Source organism: Hylobates moloch, unplaced genomic scaffold, assembly GCF_009828535.3.
Source record: "Hylobates moloch isolate HMO894 unplaced genomic scaffold, HMol_V3 SCAFFOLD_18, whole genome shotgun sequence".
NCBI lineage: Eukaryota > Metazoa > Chordata > Mammalia > Primates > Hylobatidae > Hylobates > Hylobates moloch.
Window position 1 is genome coordinate 51,310,485 of NW_026652293.1, and position 15,056 is coordinate 51,325,540.

Sequence of the window (15,056 nt, forward strand, 5' to 3'; positions counted from 1 at the left end):
GACAATTCATTCTAAATTCAACAAAAATTAATAATGATTACAAAATGTTTCAAATCTAATTTTCCTATCCAAGATATTACAGTTTTAAATATTGATTCATTTTAGGCCTCTTCTTATATAAGTTCTTTTATTAAACACAGGAATTACTTCAAAGATAGAATAAGCTTATGAGCAATGAAAGATCCCAGTATTTTTATATTTTTCTGTATAATTATGGAAAAGTTCTGTTTAAATCCCTATCCACTGGCCCACTCCTACCCCTTTTCTAGAGCCAGTTTTCCTACAGCAGATACAGAAAGAACTTTCTTAGTCCCCTCTTCGCCCACTAATCTCTAAGTAAAAAAAGAAACATGAAATCTTCTATTCACCACATGCTCTAACCAGTCACTGTCATATAAGAAGCAGTTAGAAAGACAGACAGGTAGTTTCAGGATTAGTAATATACGTGAAAGTTTAACCAACACCATGCATTTATTTAGGCCACACTAATCTCTTAACCCAGTGAAGCAGAAACTACATTCGCATTCAAATTGGAGCCTTACGGGTTTAAAAGGGCCCATCATTACTTCATTCTGAAGCAATCTCTTAGGCTTTCCTTTTTTAAGAGCATTAAACTATATTACCAGTATGAAAATTATCCAGTAGTCAGCAAGGATAAGCATCAGCATTCTTTGGGAATTTTTATAGATTATACTTGTCCTTTTAAAACCCAATTCCCAAAGATTTTAAATTAGTTGGTGTGACATACAGCCAAGGTATCTGGTTTTATTTTTTAAACATCACAGGTAATTCAGATTTGTACTCTTCTTATGAAGGCCACAGGCAATCATTTCTCAAATCGAGATCCAGAGGCACCTAGGGATTGAAATATTCTCAACAGTCATACAGAGCTTCTAGAGCCTACAGCAGGAGTAGGCACACTTTTATGTAACTGGCCTGCTGGTAAATATTCTAGGCTTTGCAGGCCATTGGGTCTCCCAAAACTACTCAACTTGCCACTATAATGCAAAAATAGCCACAAGCAATACATAAATAAATGGGTATGGCTGTGTTCTAATAAAGTTTTATTTATAGAATCAGGTTATAGCTGGTTATAGTTTGCTGACCCATGGTCTATATAGTCTCTACAGTCATGTATAGTCTCCAACAGTCAATAATTTCAGGCTTTTGCAAGTTCCTTATAACAGCTTTCAACTTTTATCTTTTCATTTTAATAACCTAAAAACAACACACATTGTGATTCAACTGGATTTACCATTTATAATGTGATGCATACAAACAGCTCCTAACGTTTGCACATTTACTATTTCCCAGGCTCATTTCTAAGTGCTTTAAATGTATTATTTCATTTCATTCTCACACAATAACCCTATGAGGTGGGAGATGAAATATACAAAGGCCAAAAGATCTCTGTCACAATGTGATGCATCTAAGTAGTGGAGACAAGATTCAAACTCCAGCAATCAGGTTCCAGAGCTCCAATGTTGACCAAACTACAGCCAAGATCAGCTACACAATCCCAGTAGCCAGTTTGTATTTTCGTTTATGATTAATTTAGCACCAGGTAGTATTACTGTAATCCTCAAGACAGATTTAATATACATCTATGTAAAACCCAAATGACTCATAGGTAGCTATTATATGGTTTTGAATAGAAAAAAAGAGGTGAAAGACCTGAATCAACACAAGGGACAGGGTGGTATAGCTGGTGAAAGTAAACTGAGCTCAAAGAACCAACCCTGTACTGGTTAGTAAAATGTACACTGTGAGCAACTAAGTAGCATGGCATTGCAGTTTGGTTAATGTGAATTTGTATTTTCTAGATTTATTTCCATGGGCATTCTGAATGTATTTAATATACACAAAAAAATCTAATGCATACAGCTTTTTTTAAAATGTGGTGATTCAAATATCTATTTTAAATAAACTCTTGAGGGCCACTGAGATTTGATTTTTCCTTTCTAAGGGTACTGTATACAACTCAGAGTTTTTTTGTTTGTTTGTTTGAGACGGAGTCTCGTTCTGTTACCCAGGCTGAAGTACAGTGGCATGATCTAGGCTCACTGCAACTTCTGCCTCTCAGGTTCAAGTAATTCTCCTGCCTTAACCTCCTGAATAGCTGGGATTACAGGTGCATACCACCATGCCTGGCTAATTTTTGTATTTTTTAAGTAGAGACAGGGTTTCACTGTGTTGGCCAGGCTGATCTCAAACTCCTGACTTCAAGTGATCCACCCGCCACACTTCTCAGTGCTGGAATTATAGGCGTGAGCCACCATGCCCAGCCCCACAAATCAGGATTTAGAACATTGAATTTGATTACAAGAACTATGTATCACATAGGAATTAGCATTAAGCCAAACAAAACAGAGGCTACAACTTTGACTACATTGATAAGCCAAATGAATCTTTTTTCTATTATTTGTATGTTATCAAATGCCCTTTTCCCTTAAAACAATGAAAATTTTGTTCTTTTCCTGTGACATTATTTCATTAAAAGAAATATAGTCTGAAAGACCCATTGTCTCTGAATATAATATTGCACCTTAAAAAACATTCATTTAAAAAAATACACTTTAACATGTATTAAAATCAATATCCTCTCTCTCTATTATCTGGTTCTGGAGTAACTTACTCTTGGAAGACAGAGTTTTCTTATCAATGGGTGAATGGCCAGTTCAAAATAATGAAACATGAAATTAACTCGATGTATGAATATAATATCTAATTAAAGTCAGTTTAGTTTGGATACTACAATTTAGTGCTTTACTGCAGCACAGAAAATTTATAGTACTAACATTAGAAAAAGGTTAACACATCTGTTTCAATCCATTGAAATCTGATACTCTTCAATTAATTTTGTTTAAAAAGTATTGCTGTAACCAATAGAGTTTAGTAAAATATAACTGCTAGTGTTACTAAGAATGAAATTTCTTAGTAATAGAAATTTCATTCTTAGTAATACTAGCAGTTATATATGCAAACTCTCCCTACAATCTCATGAAAACTGTGTCAGCCTTATTTGACTTTATGTTGCTTCTCTCAAGAGAAAATAAAACATATTTTTAGGCTGGGGGTGGTGGCTCACACCTGTAATCCCAGCACTTTGGGAGGCTGGGGCAGGCAGATCACCTGAGGTCAGGAGTTTGAGACCAGCCTGGCCAGCATGGTGAAACCCCATCCCTACTAAGAATACAAAAATTAGGTCGGCGTGCTGGTGGGCGCCTGTAATCCTAGTGACTCGGGAGGCTGAGGCAGGAGAATCGCTTGAACCCACGAGGCAGAGGTTGCAGTGAGCTGAGATCGCACCATTGCACTCCAGCCTGGGCGAAAAGAGCAAAACTCCATCTCAAAAAATAAAAGAAAAAACAAACAAACAAAAAACATGTTTTAAAAAACACTGTAATTAGAAGAATCCAACTTATTCCATGATGTCACTCAAATGTGAATCAACTACATATTACTTTTAAAAGCTTTTTTGAAAAAATCCTATAAAGACACAGAAAAAACAGACTTAACAAGTCCTACTCAGTTCAAATTATCTTTTTCCCCTTCAGTTTCAAATAACTACACTCTTCTCCAAGTCAATACCAACCAAAACCCATGCTAATGAGCCAGTAATATTATAGTCAGTTAACGTCAAGCTGCTTCACTAACATCCCTCAGTTAAAACTGGCATCGGCAGGGCACAGTGTCTCACGCCTGTAATCCCAGCACTTTGGGAGGCTGAGGCAGCAGGATCACTTGAGATCAGGAGCTCAAGACCAGCTTGGCCAACAAGCTGAAACCCCGTTCCTACTAAATATACAAAAATTAGCCATGCACGGTGGCAGATGCCTGTAATCTCAGCTACTCAGGAGGCTGAGGCAGGAGAATCACTTGAACCAGGAGGCGGAGGCTGTGGTGAGCCAAGATCATGCCACTGTACTCCAGCCTGGGAGGCAGAGAGACTCGTCTCCTACTGGCCCGTCAAAAACAAAGTGATCCTAAGAGACCATCACATGACCAATAGCTCTTTTATTTCCTTTGCCTTGGCAGTTTACACTGATGCATCAGAAGACCAATGTATTAAAACACTTTATCCTAGAGATAGTTTCTTAAATAAGAATTTCCTATTAAAGGGGAAACCTGGAAATATAGCACTTTTCTATACAAATCTGTACTTATTGAACAACCAATTTTAAAGTTTGAATTATGCTAAATTCAGTGAACGTACCACTTAACTAATTTGAGATTTTTATATTCATAATTGTAAGAGCCATTTTTCTTCATTTAGAACTCATTTGGAAATGAAATCTTCTGGGAACAGTTAATATTGGGTAATGTCTAAGATAACAATAGTTCATCAATAGTTTTATTTAAATAGTCCGAATGAACAGAATACCCCAAAACAAAATTATGGCCCCAACATCTATATAAAGTTGGATTTTATGAAAGGAAATGACTTGGGCAGATGAGTACTTTGTTTTTTCGGGTGGTATTGGATTATGCTGAGCAATATAAAATGTATGATCAATCCAAGATTTGATATGCAAGCTTTATTTAAAAATGTTAGGCCAAAGGTCAAGTTTGTTTCACATCCTCTACCAAATACCCAGTAAATGAGTGAATTATTATCCTTGGGTTCCTTATCCGCAGGCTCTAATAAATTCAGAAATAAGCCCTCCTAAAAGTGGATGTTTAAGAATAAGACCAATTAATGTAGAAAATATAAAGTTCAGTGTTTTTCTTTCAAATATTTCTGGTTGAAGGAAGAAGAATCAGGAAGATGCTTTAGTCCTAATTTATTGCTTTATCTACCCTAAGAACTGGGAGTTGATTGATGGCCCATGAGCTCTTAAATGTCAGTTAGCAATATATTAATATAAGTGGGAATAGCGAGAGTGAAGAAAGCCCCAAAAACAGATTCCCTGAGAAATAAACAGTCAACTATTTTTACAATGACTATTACTTTTTGAAGCCTCTGTTACCAATAATTGCTATTTCTAATAGTGAAAAATACAGTATATATAGAAAAGTTAGTCAGGGAATAATTTCCTTGCCTAGATGCTGATAAAAACTGTGTAACAAGAGGATATGCATGTGTGTCTACTAAATAAACCCAAGTTCATATTAAAAACAAAAAGTGGCTGGAAGCAGTGATCGTGCCTGTAATCCCAGCATTCTGGGAGGCCGAAGTGGGTGGATCACCTGAGGTCAGGCATTCAAGACCAGCCTGGTCAACATGGCGAAACTCCGTCTCTACTAAAAAATACAAAAATTAGCTGGGCGTGGTGGTGCACACCTGTAATCCCAGCTACCCGGGAGGCTGAGGCAGGAGAATTGCTCCAACCCAGGAGGCAGAGGTTGCAGTGAGTCAAGATCATGCCACTGCACTCCAGTTTGGATGACAGAGAGAGACTCCGTCTCAAAAAAAAAACCTTCCAGATAGAACTCAAGGATAATTGATTATAGCTATTAGGTATTTAGTTAAGGAAGAGGAAAGTAAATATTGTTTATCACCTAGTACTGGGTAAAACTCTCGTCTTTACTTCTCTAAAACATGGATTATCAGTTCTACAAAGTTAAGTAATTTTGGGAATGCAGTGCTAAAAGTAAGTTACCTGGTGTTAAGTACATCTGCTTAATTGGCTTACAAAAATGTAAGGGAATAAATAATCATTAATGTATTAGTTTCTGTATGAATAAAAATTCAGTATGTACAAAAACACTGTACTAACACACAGTACATAGTCAAGGACTACGCTGCTGAATGTTATAAACTACTCACAAACTTAATACAAAGATAGTCTTGGACTTATATACCTCCAGTATCACATTAGCTTTTATTTAAGATAGAAAAGGTTGGTTGGTCCTAAAAGTATGCAGCAAACAGCTGAACCAAGCAGATTAAAAGTAATGCATAATAGTGTAGACTATGAAAATGAGTGACTAAATATGCAAATGGTGAGCCTTCAAGATGCCACATCAAGGCTAAATGACTAATGACTTTATGACTAATTTAACACCATATGATCCATAAGAATTATCTTAAGATTTCTGCTGCTTATGGGAATTTATATATTTCCCTCCTCAATGGGAATATTATTCATCAAATAAGTCCTTATCTCAACCTAGAAATCTATTAAGAGACTATGTCTTCAATGTTCTCCTTTTATATATATGTGAGGGAGTGGGTGGGCATTATCTTAGGAAAATTATCAATAACCCTAACACTAAATGTTGACACTTAACACTAATTTAGAAATTCCTTGACTTACCTATTTAAATTATTAATCAAAAGTAAATTTTTTCTCTCTTTTTGAAAAAGGTAGGATGGGATAGGGAAGAATTATCTTACTCTGAAACATGTAAATGATTAATTACAACTTTACATTAATATTAGGCAATAAATAGGAAACACCATTCTCTAGGGGAAAAAAAAAGGCTGGTAGAAAACTACAGAGAACATGAGCTTAGAAATCAAGGCTATGAATTTGGTAGCTAATTCCAGTTATATTCATTAGCTATAGGACTTTGGACAAATTACCTATCTTCTGATTCTGTTTATTCATCATAAAAATCTGCATCATTTCTACCTTGAAAAGATTTTTCTGAGGATGAGTGGGTACTTAATGTTCAAAATAAGTTATTTCATGTTTCAACAACCTCTACCCACAAATAAGATAAACTGGTCACCAAAAGATCCCAAATGATTCTGCTTTTAAGGTATAACCATACTGGGAATTTTGAGAGTATTATAGTTAAAGGCCTTCAATCTTTCTGAGGTCATTAAGCATTCTGAATGTCGGGAAAAGGAAGGATAGCAGTCATATATAAATTGCTGCATACAATTTCAGTAAGTTCATGGACTCCTTGAAGACTCTATGGAGCTAAAAAAAAATTTTTAATCCCAACTTTAAAAAAATTAATGCTGTGTATCTGACCTATTTCCACCTTAAAAATATATATATGTAAATTTAAAAAGATTAAATAATCCTTCCCAGTTAAAAGTGGAAAGGAAGCAAAAGCTCCACTAATTTGTATTCAATCACAGGTGCTCCTGGCAGCTTCTACTTTGTCACCTTTGTCAGCATAGGAACTTTCAGGAAGCTTTCCTTCCTCTTTACCATGGTTTGCTCAAAATCAAACCGTGAATGGCTTTAAGAAAAAAAAAGTCTAACCCTAGTTTCCAAATTAGTGATTTAATAAGGCAAGCTCATTTATTATTTAAATCTGAAGACCATGCTTCTGATTTTTTTGCTACTTCATTTAATGACTTCATGAGTCATTCAAACTTTTCCTTACATTCTAACAGCTTTCAAAATGTAAACTATTAAAAAAGCTGCCTATAGGAAATAAAGTCAGTTTAAAACAAAAAATTTAGAATCTAATAAGTAATTCATTCTAGCTCTTGTCAATATGCATATATTCAAATGCATTAGGCAAACAGTAGGTAGGAAATGAGTCTTATTTAATGTTTATATTAATATATAGTAACTGTTCAATAAACATTTACTGAACATATAACCTGAATTCCTATAACAGGAATGAGAATGAAGACAACTGAATATTAATTAGAAGTAGCATACTGCTTGACACATGACAGATTTTAAAAAATAATCTGCCAGATGAGCAAACCAATGAATGACTAAATGACTGAACAAATAACAAAAGAAAAACATAATGACTAAAACTTTTAGACAATCCATATTCCAAATTTTCTGCTACATTAACAAGCCAGACACTCTAGGCTTTTAGCTAAGTAAATATGAAGTTAAGGAAAAATAATCAAAGACGATGTAAAGGCTTCCAGCTTGACATAAATATGGATGCTAAGAAGCTATACCAAATTTAATGAATTACTTGAACAAAATCATACTGTTTATTGCTTTGATTCTTAACTGTTGAAACAAAAACCTGACTCAAATCTGCCAGTATGCAACTAAGTTCAAGACTAACAAATTCCAAAAAACAAGTAATTCAAAAAAATGCACACCTTTTACTATGCAGTTTTCCGGATTTCAATAAAATCAAAATACCAAATAGGAATGAAAATGCAGAAACAAAAGTCCAGAGTCAATATAGTTTATTTTAATGGCTTTTTTTTTTAAGCAAAGCCACATAATAAAGTTAAAAAAAAATAGAATACCGTAGTTGAATAAAGAAATTATCTACATTTACCCATTTGGTGTCTAAAAATTGAAACAGCAAACTCCACACTGGAGAAGTTGAAAAAGTCAAGATGGGAGCTAAATAAGTCAGAAAATCCAGACTGGTTAACAAATTTGGGCATCTAACTGCTAGGTTACATATTCCTTGAGATACTATATCACATTCAGACACACAGGCAACATATAAAAGTGGTTAAGAATTTTGGGGGGGATATACTGGAATCATCCTGCAAATATGATACTTAGGCCAGTTACTTAAACTATCTTTGCTTCTGTGTCACCTTATCTAAAATGCAAAGAATGATACACCTACCTCAAAAGATTTACATGAGATGACACATATTTGTAAAACCTGGCACCTAGTTAACTGCTTAGTAGCAGTATTCCCAGTGGGACTGGAATTTATTACTGGGATCAAACATACATGTTGTATAGTAAATATCTGTTCAATTAATGAAAAAGAAAATTCCATTAAGAAATCTGGAATGACTGGATAGTCATACAGATAGACTAGAAAATAAAGATCCAGTTTTCTGGAACATGTTCATTCTGACAAAACAGGAATGACTTTAGAATTTCATTCAAAAATACTAAGTGCTACCACTTTGTTATACTCTCGTGCCATAAGAAACGGTGAGTTGTATGACAAGAGAGCCTTTAAAGAGAATTGAAGGAGGTTTTTCTCAGTACCTAACCATGATTTGAAAGGTAGAAGAAGTAGAGAGAATCAATCACATTCTGATGTAGTCACCTACCCTACAAATCAATAGCACCCTAGGAAGAGCAGACCCATCTACACAGGACATTTTGTCTCCCTGACTTAACCAAGATAATGAAGGGTGAAACATTAAGACAGGTATCCTTGAGAGGGAACTGTGGGGTGATAGACAAGTCCATTATCTTGTTTTTTGTGGTGTTTACATAAGTATATACAATTGCCAAAACTAATAAAATTAAGCATGTAAGAATTGTGCATTTCATTCTATGCTAGTTATACCATTAAAAACTGGTTCCTTTAAAAAGTGCTCCCTACTTTTCTCACTGGAAAATGTAATAATTTACAAATAATGTAATCCAATCTATATCCACTATAAAATTAACTACAGGATGATCTGATCCAACTAAAAATATTTTGGATAAGGTATTCTTTTAACTTTTCAGTGACAGGCGATGTAAAAGTAATTCTCTGAGATCACAGACTACTAGAATTCCTCATGTTCTAATTTTTGCAGAATCTAGGAATGAACACGCACCATTTAGCCACATTTCTTTCACCTGTTGGTCAAAACTTTATGTTTGAAGATTTTCAATGGGAAATTGCTTGTTTGTGTCACTGGTTGTCTTGTGTTATATTTGGAGGAAAAGGGCTTGGGAGAAAAACAGGACAGATATTACAGAGTGTTCAACTAGAAATCCCAAAACCAGGATTCTAGCTCTGGGATTGAAATGTACAGGGCAACTTTGGACACGGCACTTGAATTTTCTGTGCTTGTGATATTCTGCTATCATAAGGCTGTAACAGGATAAAGTGTATTAATCTGTGGAAATACTTTGAAAAGTCAAAGCGATACATTATTCTAACGTGGCATTGGTGACATGATACCATAGACATAGTCAAGCCCCAGACTTAATCCTGACAGTTATAGGTTCTTGGAAAGCCCCCATACATATCTCACTTTAACTTGAATAGAATGCTTAAGAGGGTGCAAACACGTAGGTTACCCTCTCTCTTTAAAAAAGGGGGTGAGAGGGTGATGTGTTTTCCACGATTGAACTTCCAGAACTCTAGATTTCTGGAATTTGTCTTCCAAAAGACTTGGTATAATCTGGTAAATATTGAAAGAGGAGTGGGGAATAAGGCCCGGATTAAGATAAATTCTTCCTGTCCCTAGTGTTGTCAACAATCAATGAGGAGATGAATTGCTCCTGGAGTACAGGAAGCTTGACTTCTAAAATATTGTTAAACAAGCAATCAGCAAACATTTACTGTATTCTTTCACAAATCTTTGGCACACACCCAAGAGCTCCCTCAAACTGCGTGCATCCGAGGAATGAGTGAGAGCAAGGCCTAGATGTCTTCAGATCATCCATCACAGCTCCCTCCCGCCTCCATTCCAGGTCCAGCGGAGCGGCCTCGGGCAATCACACCCTTCCCTGACCTCCCCCTCCCCAGGGCCGCCAGCCTCACCAGCTGTTCCCGGCTGCTGGAGCTCCGATCGGTTGGCGCCCGGCGGCCCCGAACATTAACGACACCCAGGAGCCTGGTCTCGAGGCTCAGGCCCGTGAAGAGACTCCAACTACTACAGCACCGGCGACTTCCAAAGAGCAGTTCAGCATTTTGAGATGAGCTTCCGGAAGCCGACAGGAGGCGGAAACCGGATGCCCGGAGCAACCATTAGTTCTCCGCGTTTACTGCTTTCCCCTTCCTATAATCCCCTCTTCCTACTCGCAGTAGAGACAGAGACAAATAAATTAAACTTTTTGTGCTACACAGAAATTTCTTAATTCTCTTTTTAGTGCTCTTAAAGTCAAAGCAGCATGAGAGAAAAGAGCAGTGAACAAAAAGTCGGACCCCGGGAGTGAGCTATGGTTTAGCCCAGTTACCATGGAGACCGGTAGTAACACCAGTTGTAAACCCAAGGCCAAGAGACCATGGCCACGTTAGCCCGGCTGCAAGCTAGGTCGTCGACTGTAGGACGTCAGTACTACTTTAGGAACAGGTAAGTCAGGAAGAGAAGGATCGCGTAAAGGGCAGGCGTGACTTTATACCATTGTTCCTCAGCGGGAGTTTCCAATTAACGATTTCCCTAATTCATTAAGTAGTACCCAATTCTTCCCTTAATGGGCTGCAAACATAATTGGGAGTTTCTGTTACCATACAACGACATTCTAAATAGAGAGGGGCCGTAGATATTCAGTGTGAGATGATTTAAGGAAACTCCCAGCTAGATAAAATTATAAAGTGCTTTTTTTCTTCGACATCACTACTCTGCAATTTGATGAAACCTATGTTCTCCGGGTTCAAGGTTCAATACTCTGACTGGAGGTCACCCTGACTCACTAGCCCAATGACCTCAGATTGTTTCCCATCTACCTAGGGATTTGAGCCTCCGTTATTTTACAAACATCACTGAACTCAATTGTTCTATGACTCATTTACCTTTTTAAAATGAACGTATCGGCCGGGCGTGGTGGCTCACGCCTGTAATCCCAGCACTTTGGGAGGCCGAGGCGGGCGAATCACCTGAGGCCAGGAGTTCTAGACCAACCAGGCCAACATGGTGAAACCCCGTCTCTACTAAAAATACAAAAACTAGCCAGGCATGGTGGCACATGCCTGTCATCCCAGCTAGTCCGGAGGCTGAGGCAGGAGAATCGCTTGAACCTGGGAGGCAGAGGTTGCAGTGACCCGACATTGTACCACTGCACTCCAGCCTGGGTGACAAATTAAGACCTTGTTTCAAAAAATAAATAAATAAAATAAAATAAAATAAAATGAAAGTGTCTAAACCATTCTGACGCGGTAACTAGTACCAATATATTAATTAATAGATAACGGGTAAGAAAACCACTAGCAGTCTTCTTCATCTCCCTACACCCAAACTTCTTGCCCAGGAAGAGTTTCATTTTAAAGAAGCATTGCTCCAGGAGTTTTTGTAACTTAAGAGAAACTGCAAAAAAGTGAATTAGACTGTTACGGAATACAGTGACATGACAGACCAATGGAAAATATGTCAATGAGATAGGGTCTTGCTGAACTGTTTTTATTCTAACGTTTATCTCACCTACCACATCATTATTTCACAACGTACCTCTCTTACAGCACTGATCACAATTCAGTTTTACATTCTTTTATGAGATAATATCTATCTCCCCTCTTAAACTAGTAGCAGAGAGTGTCTCTTATTTTGCTCACCAGTATTTTTGTCTCCAACGTTTATGATAGCTCCATACAAATAATAGTAACACAATAATTGTTGAAGACTCACATTAATGAATTTTTCAATAAATCACTAGCCCTGGTTTAAGTAAACATGCTAACAATAGCTAAACATAGAAATTATCTATTTATTTAGAGTATGTGGCAGGTGCTGTATTTATGACATATATAAATGAAATAAGCCCCATCCATCATGATGTTCACATCCTTGTATGGAATATAGGCTTTTAAAAAGTAATTACAATACTAGCTGGGCTCAGTGGCTCATTCCTGTAATCCCAGCACTTTGGGAGGCTGAGGCGGATGGATCACTTGAGGGCAGAAGTTCGAGACCAGCCTGGCCAACATGGCAAAACCCTGTCTCTACTAAAAATACAAAAATTAGCCAGGCATGGTGGCACACGCCTGTAGTCCCAGCTACTCTGGAGGCTGAGGCAAGAGAATCAGTTGAACCCGGGAGGCAGAGGTTGTAGTGAGCCGAGATCGCAATACTGCACTCCAGCCTGGGCGACAGAGCAAGACTCTGTCTCAAATAAATAAATAAATAAATAATAACAACAACAATAGAGTAACATGGACAGAAAGGGAAACAACCAGTATTTTTTGAGGACTGATTATATATGAGGGATTGCACCAGGAACAACTACGTATGGTATTTCATTTGATTATCACAATGTTATAAGTTAATGTAGAAATTATCTATTTATTAGATAATCTATATTTTTAGAGCTATAGAACAGTGTTCTAGAAAAGCCTGATGAAGTGCCAAACAAACAAATAATTGGCCAGGCACAGTGGCTCAGGCCTGTAATCCCAGCACATTTGGAGGCCAAGGCAGGCGGATGGCTTGAGGTCAATTATGAATTATCAGAGCCAACTAATCTAACTCTAAAACCTCTGCTGTTCACTATCACTAAACAAAATTTTCTTCCCATTAAGCTGATTTAATTACATTGCAACAAGCACCAAGATCCAGAGGTCCAAATGGCTTGAGTGTACTGTCCCAAATCCATTAACGTGTAGGGAACAGAGTTGTGGGAAACAATTTAAAGTCTCCTTGGTTTCTTTCAATGTCTTCTGTTTTGGTAACAAGGTAGGGACAAAAAGGCTTCTTCCTAATGGCTAGCATCAGAATAACACTGAAGTTGAAAGATGACTTTGTTGAGAAAATACATTCCTAAGTGGTTAGGTTAGTATCTGAGTCCTGCAAGGCCTGGAAGTCCAATGTGGAAACGAGAAGCTCCTCTGCCTAACAAAGAGGAAGGATCTGGAACTCCAAGAAGTGAGCAGCAAATACAGGAGGAGTTTTTGAACGACAAAGAATAGGAGGAGTGTGGGTTGCCCGACTGACGTAATATTCTGGAAAGTTGCTCCCACAGGGAATGTTTGGTGTGTGTTTATGTTTTGGCCTGCCCATCAAAGAGGCTGAATATTTTGTCCTGGACATAAGATGAACAAAAGATAGTAGGCAGTTGTTGTAACTGCCCAGTGGGTTCACCTTGCCTGTTTCCTAGACAGAGCCAATTTATCAAGACGGGAATTGCAATAGAGAAAGAATAATTCACACAGAGCCGGTTATGTGGGAGACCAGAATTTTATTGTTACTGAAATCTGTCTCCCTGAGCATTAGGGGATCAGAGTTTTTAAGGATGATTTGGTGGGTTAGTGTGAGGCCAGTGAGTCAGGAGGGCTGATTGGTTGGGTCAGAGATGAAATCATAAAGGGTGGAACCTGTCTTCTTGCACTGAGTCAATTCCGGGGTGGGGGCCACAAGGTCAGAGCCAGTTTATCAATGAGCCAGTTTATCAATCTGGGTGGTGCCAGCTGATCCATCAAGTGCAGCATCTGCAAAATATCTCTAGCACTGACCTTAGGTTTCACAATACTGATATATTATCCCCAGGAGCCATTTAGGGAGGGTCAGAGTCTTGTAGCCTCCAGCTGCGTGACTCCCAAACCATAATTTCTAATCTTAACTAATTTGTTATTCCTACAAAGGCAGTCTAGTCCTCAGGCAAGAAGGGGGTTTGCCTTGGAAAGGCCTATTATCATCTTTGTTTTAAACTATAAAGTAATTTCCTGGCAAAGTTAGTTCAGCCTATGTCCCGGAATGAATGAGGACAGCTTGAAGATTAGAAGCAAGATGGAGTTGGTTAGGTCAGATCTCTTTCCCTGTCTCAGTTACAGTTTTCCAGTGGCATTTCCATTGTCACTTGACAGAGTATTGGCCTTTTTGTTGTTGTTGTTGTTAACTTTCTCCAGTAATTCTTAGCTTCATTTCTGTTCTTCCAAACTATGAGATTTTCTTTGTGACTTATTGGTCATTTATACTGTACACTGTACTGTACTTTGTGGAGAAAAGAGTTCAGTATATGTTTATTGATCATATTGTTCATTTTCCCCATATTCTTATTTAAATTTCATCAAATCTGTCAAATTCTAATAGGAATAAGTTAGAATGTTCCTCTTCCACTGTGTTTCTATAGTGTGGGTGAACCCAAAATATCTGAGACAGGCTTCAGTCAATTTAGAAAGTTTATTTTGCCAAGGTTAAGGATGCACCCATGACACAGCCTTAGGAAGCCCTGATGTCATGTGCCCAAGGCAGTCCAGGTACAGCTTGCTTTTATACATTTTATGGAGACATAATACATCAATCAATACATGTAAGGTTTATATTAGTTCCACAAGGTGGGGGCCCTTTAGGTCTTAGGTAGATTTAAAATTTTTCTGGCCAGGCATGGTGGCTCATGCCTGTAATCCCAGCACTTTGGGAGGCTGAGGTGGGTGGATCACTTGAGGTCAGGAGTTCCAGACCAGCCTGGCCAACATGGCGAAACCCTGTCTCTACTAAAAATACAAAAATTAGCCAGGGGTGGTGGTGCACACCTGTAATCCCAGCTACTTGGAAGGCTGAGGCAGGAGAATCGCTTGAACCCAGGAGGCAGAGGTTGAACTGAGCC

The 15,056-nt window shown here is 37.7% G+C and overlaps 2 protein-coding genes across 15 annotated transcripts in view; one reads left to right on the forward strand and one right to left on the reverse strand.

Annotated features, from left to right (window-relative positions):
- Window positions 1-10,516, reverse strand: part of GPATCH2 (G-patch domain containing 2) — a 189,005-nt gene extending 178,489 nt beyond the window's left edge. For 8 of the 9 annotated variants that reach the window (XM_058430651.1, XM_032136507.2, XM_058430649.1 and 5 more), the window contains exon 1: window positions 10,342-10,501. In XM_058430651.1, the coding sequence (XP_058286634.1) occupies window positions 10,342-10,397 (56 nt within the window). In that variant the 5' untranslated portion in view covers window positions 10,398-10,501. Of the gene's footprint in view, window positions 1-10,341 lie in introns of all 9 variants that reach the window. The other variant, XM_032136508.2, reaches the window with a different exon arrangement.
- Window positions 10,517-10,757: 241 nt separating this feature from the next.
- Window positions 10,758-15,056, forward strand: part of SPATA17 (spermatogenesis associated 17) — a 233,013-nt gene continuing 228,714 nt past the window's right edge. For all 6 annotated transcript variants that reach the window (XR_009210752.1, XR_009210753.1, XM_032136510.2 and 3 more), the window contains exon 1: window positions 10,758-10,873. Coding sequence is in view for 4 of the 6 variants with exons in the window: in XM_032136510.2 (XP_031992401.1) it covers window positions 10,806-10,873 (68 nt within the window). In the remaining 2 variants the exon portion in view is untranslated. The remainder of the gene's footprint in view (window positions 10,874-15,056) is intronic.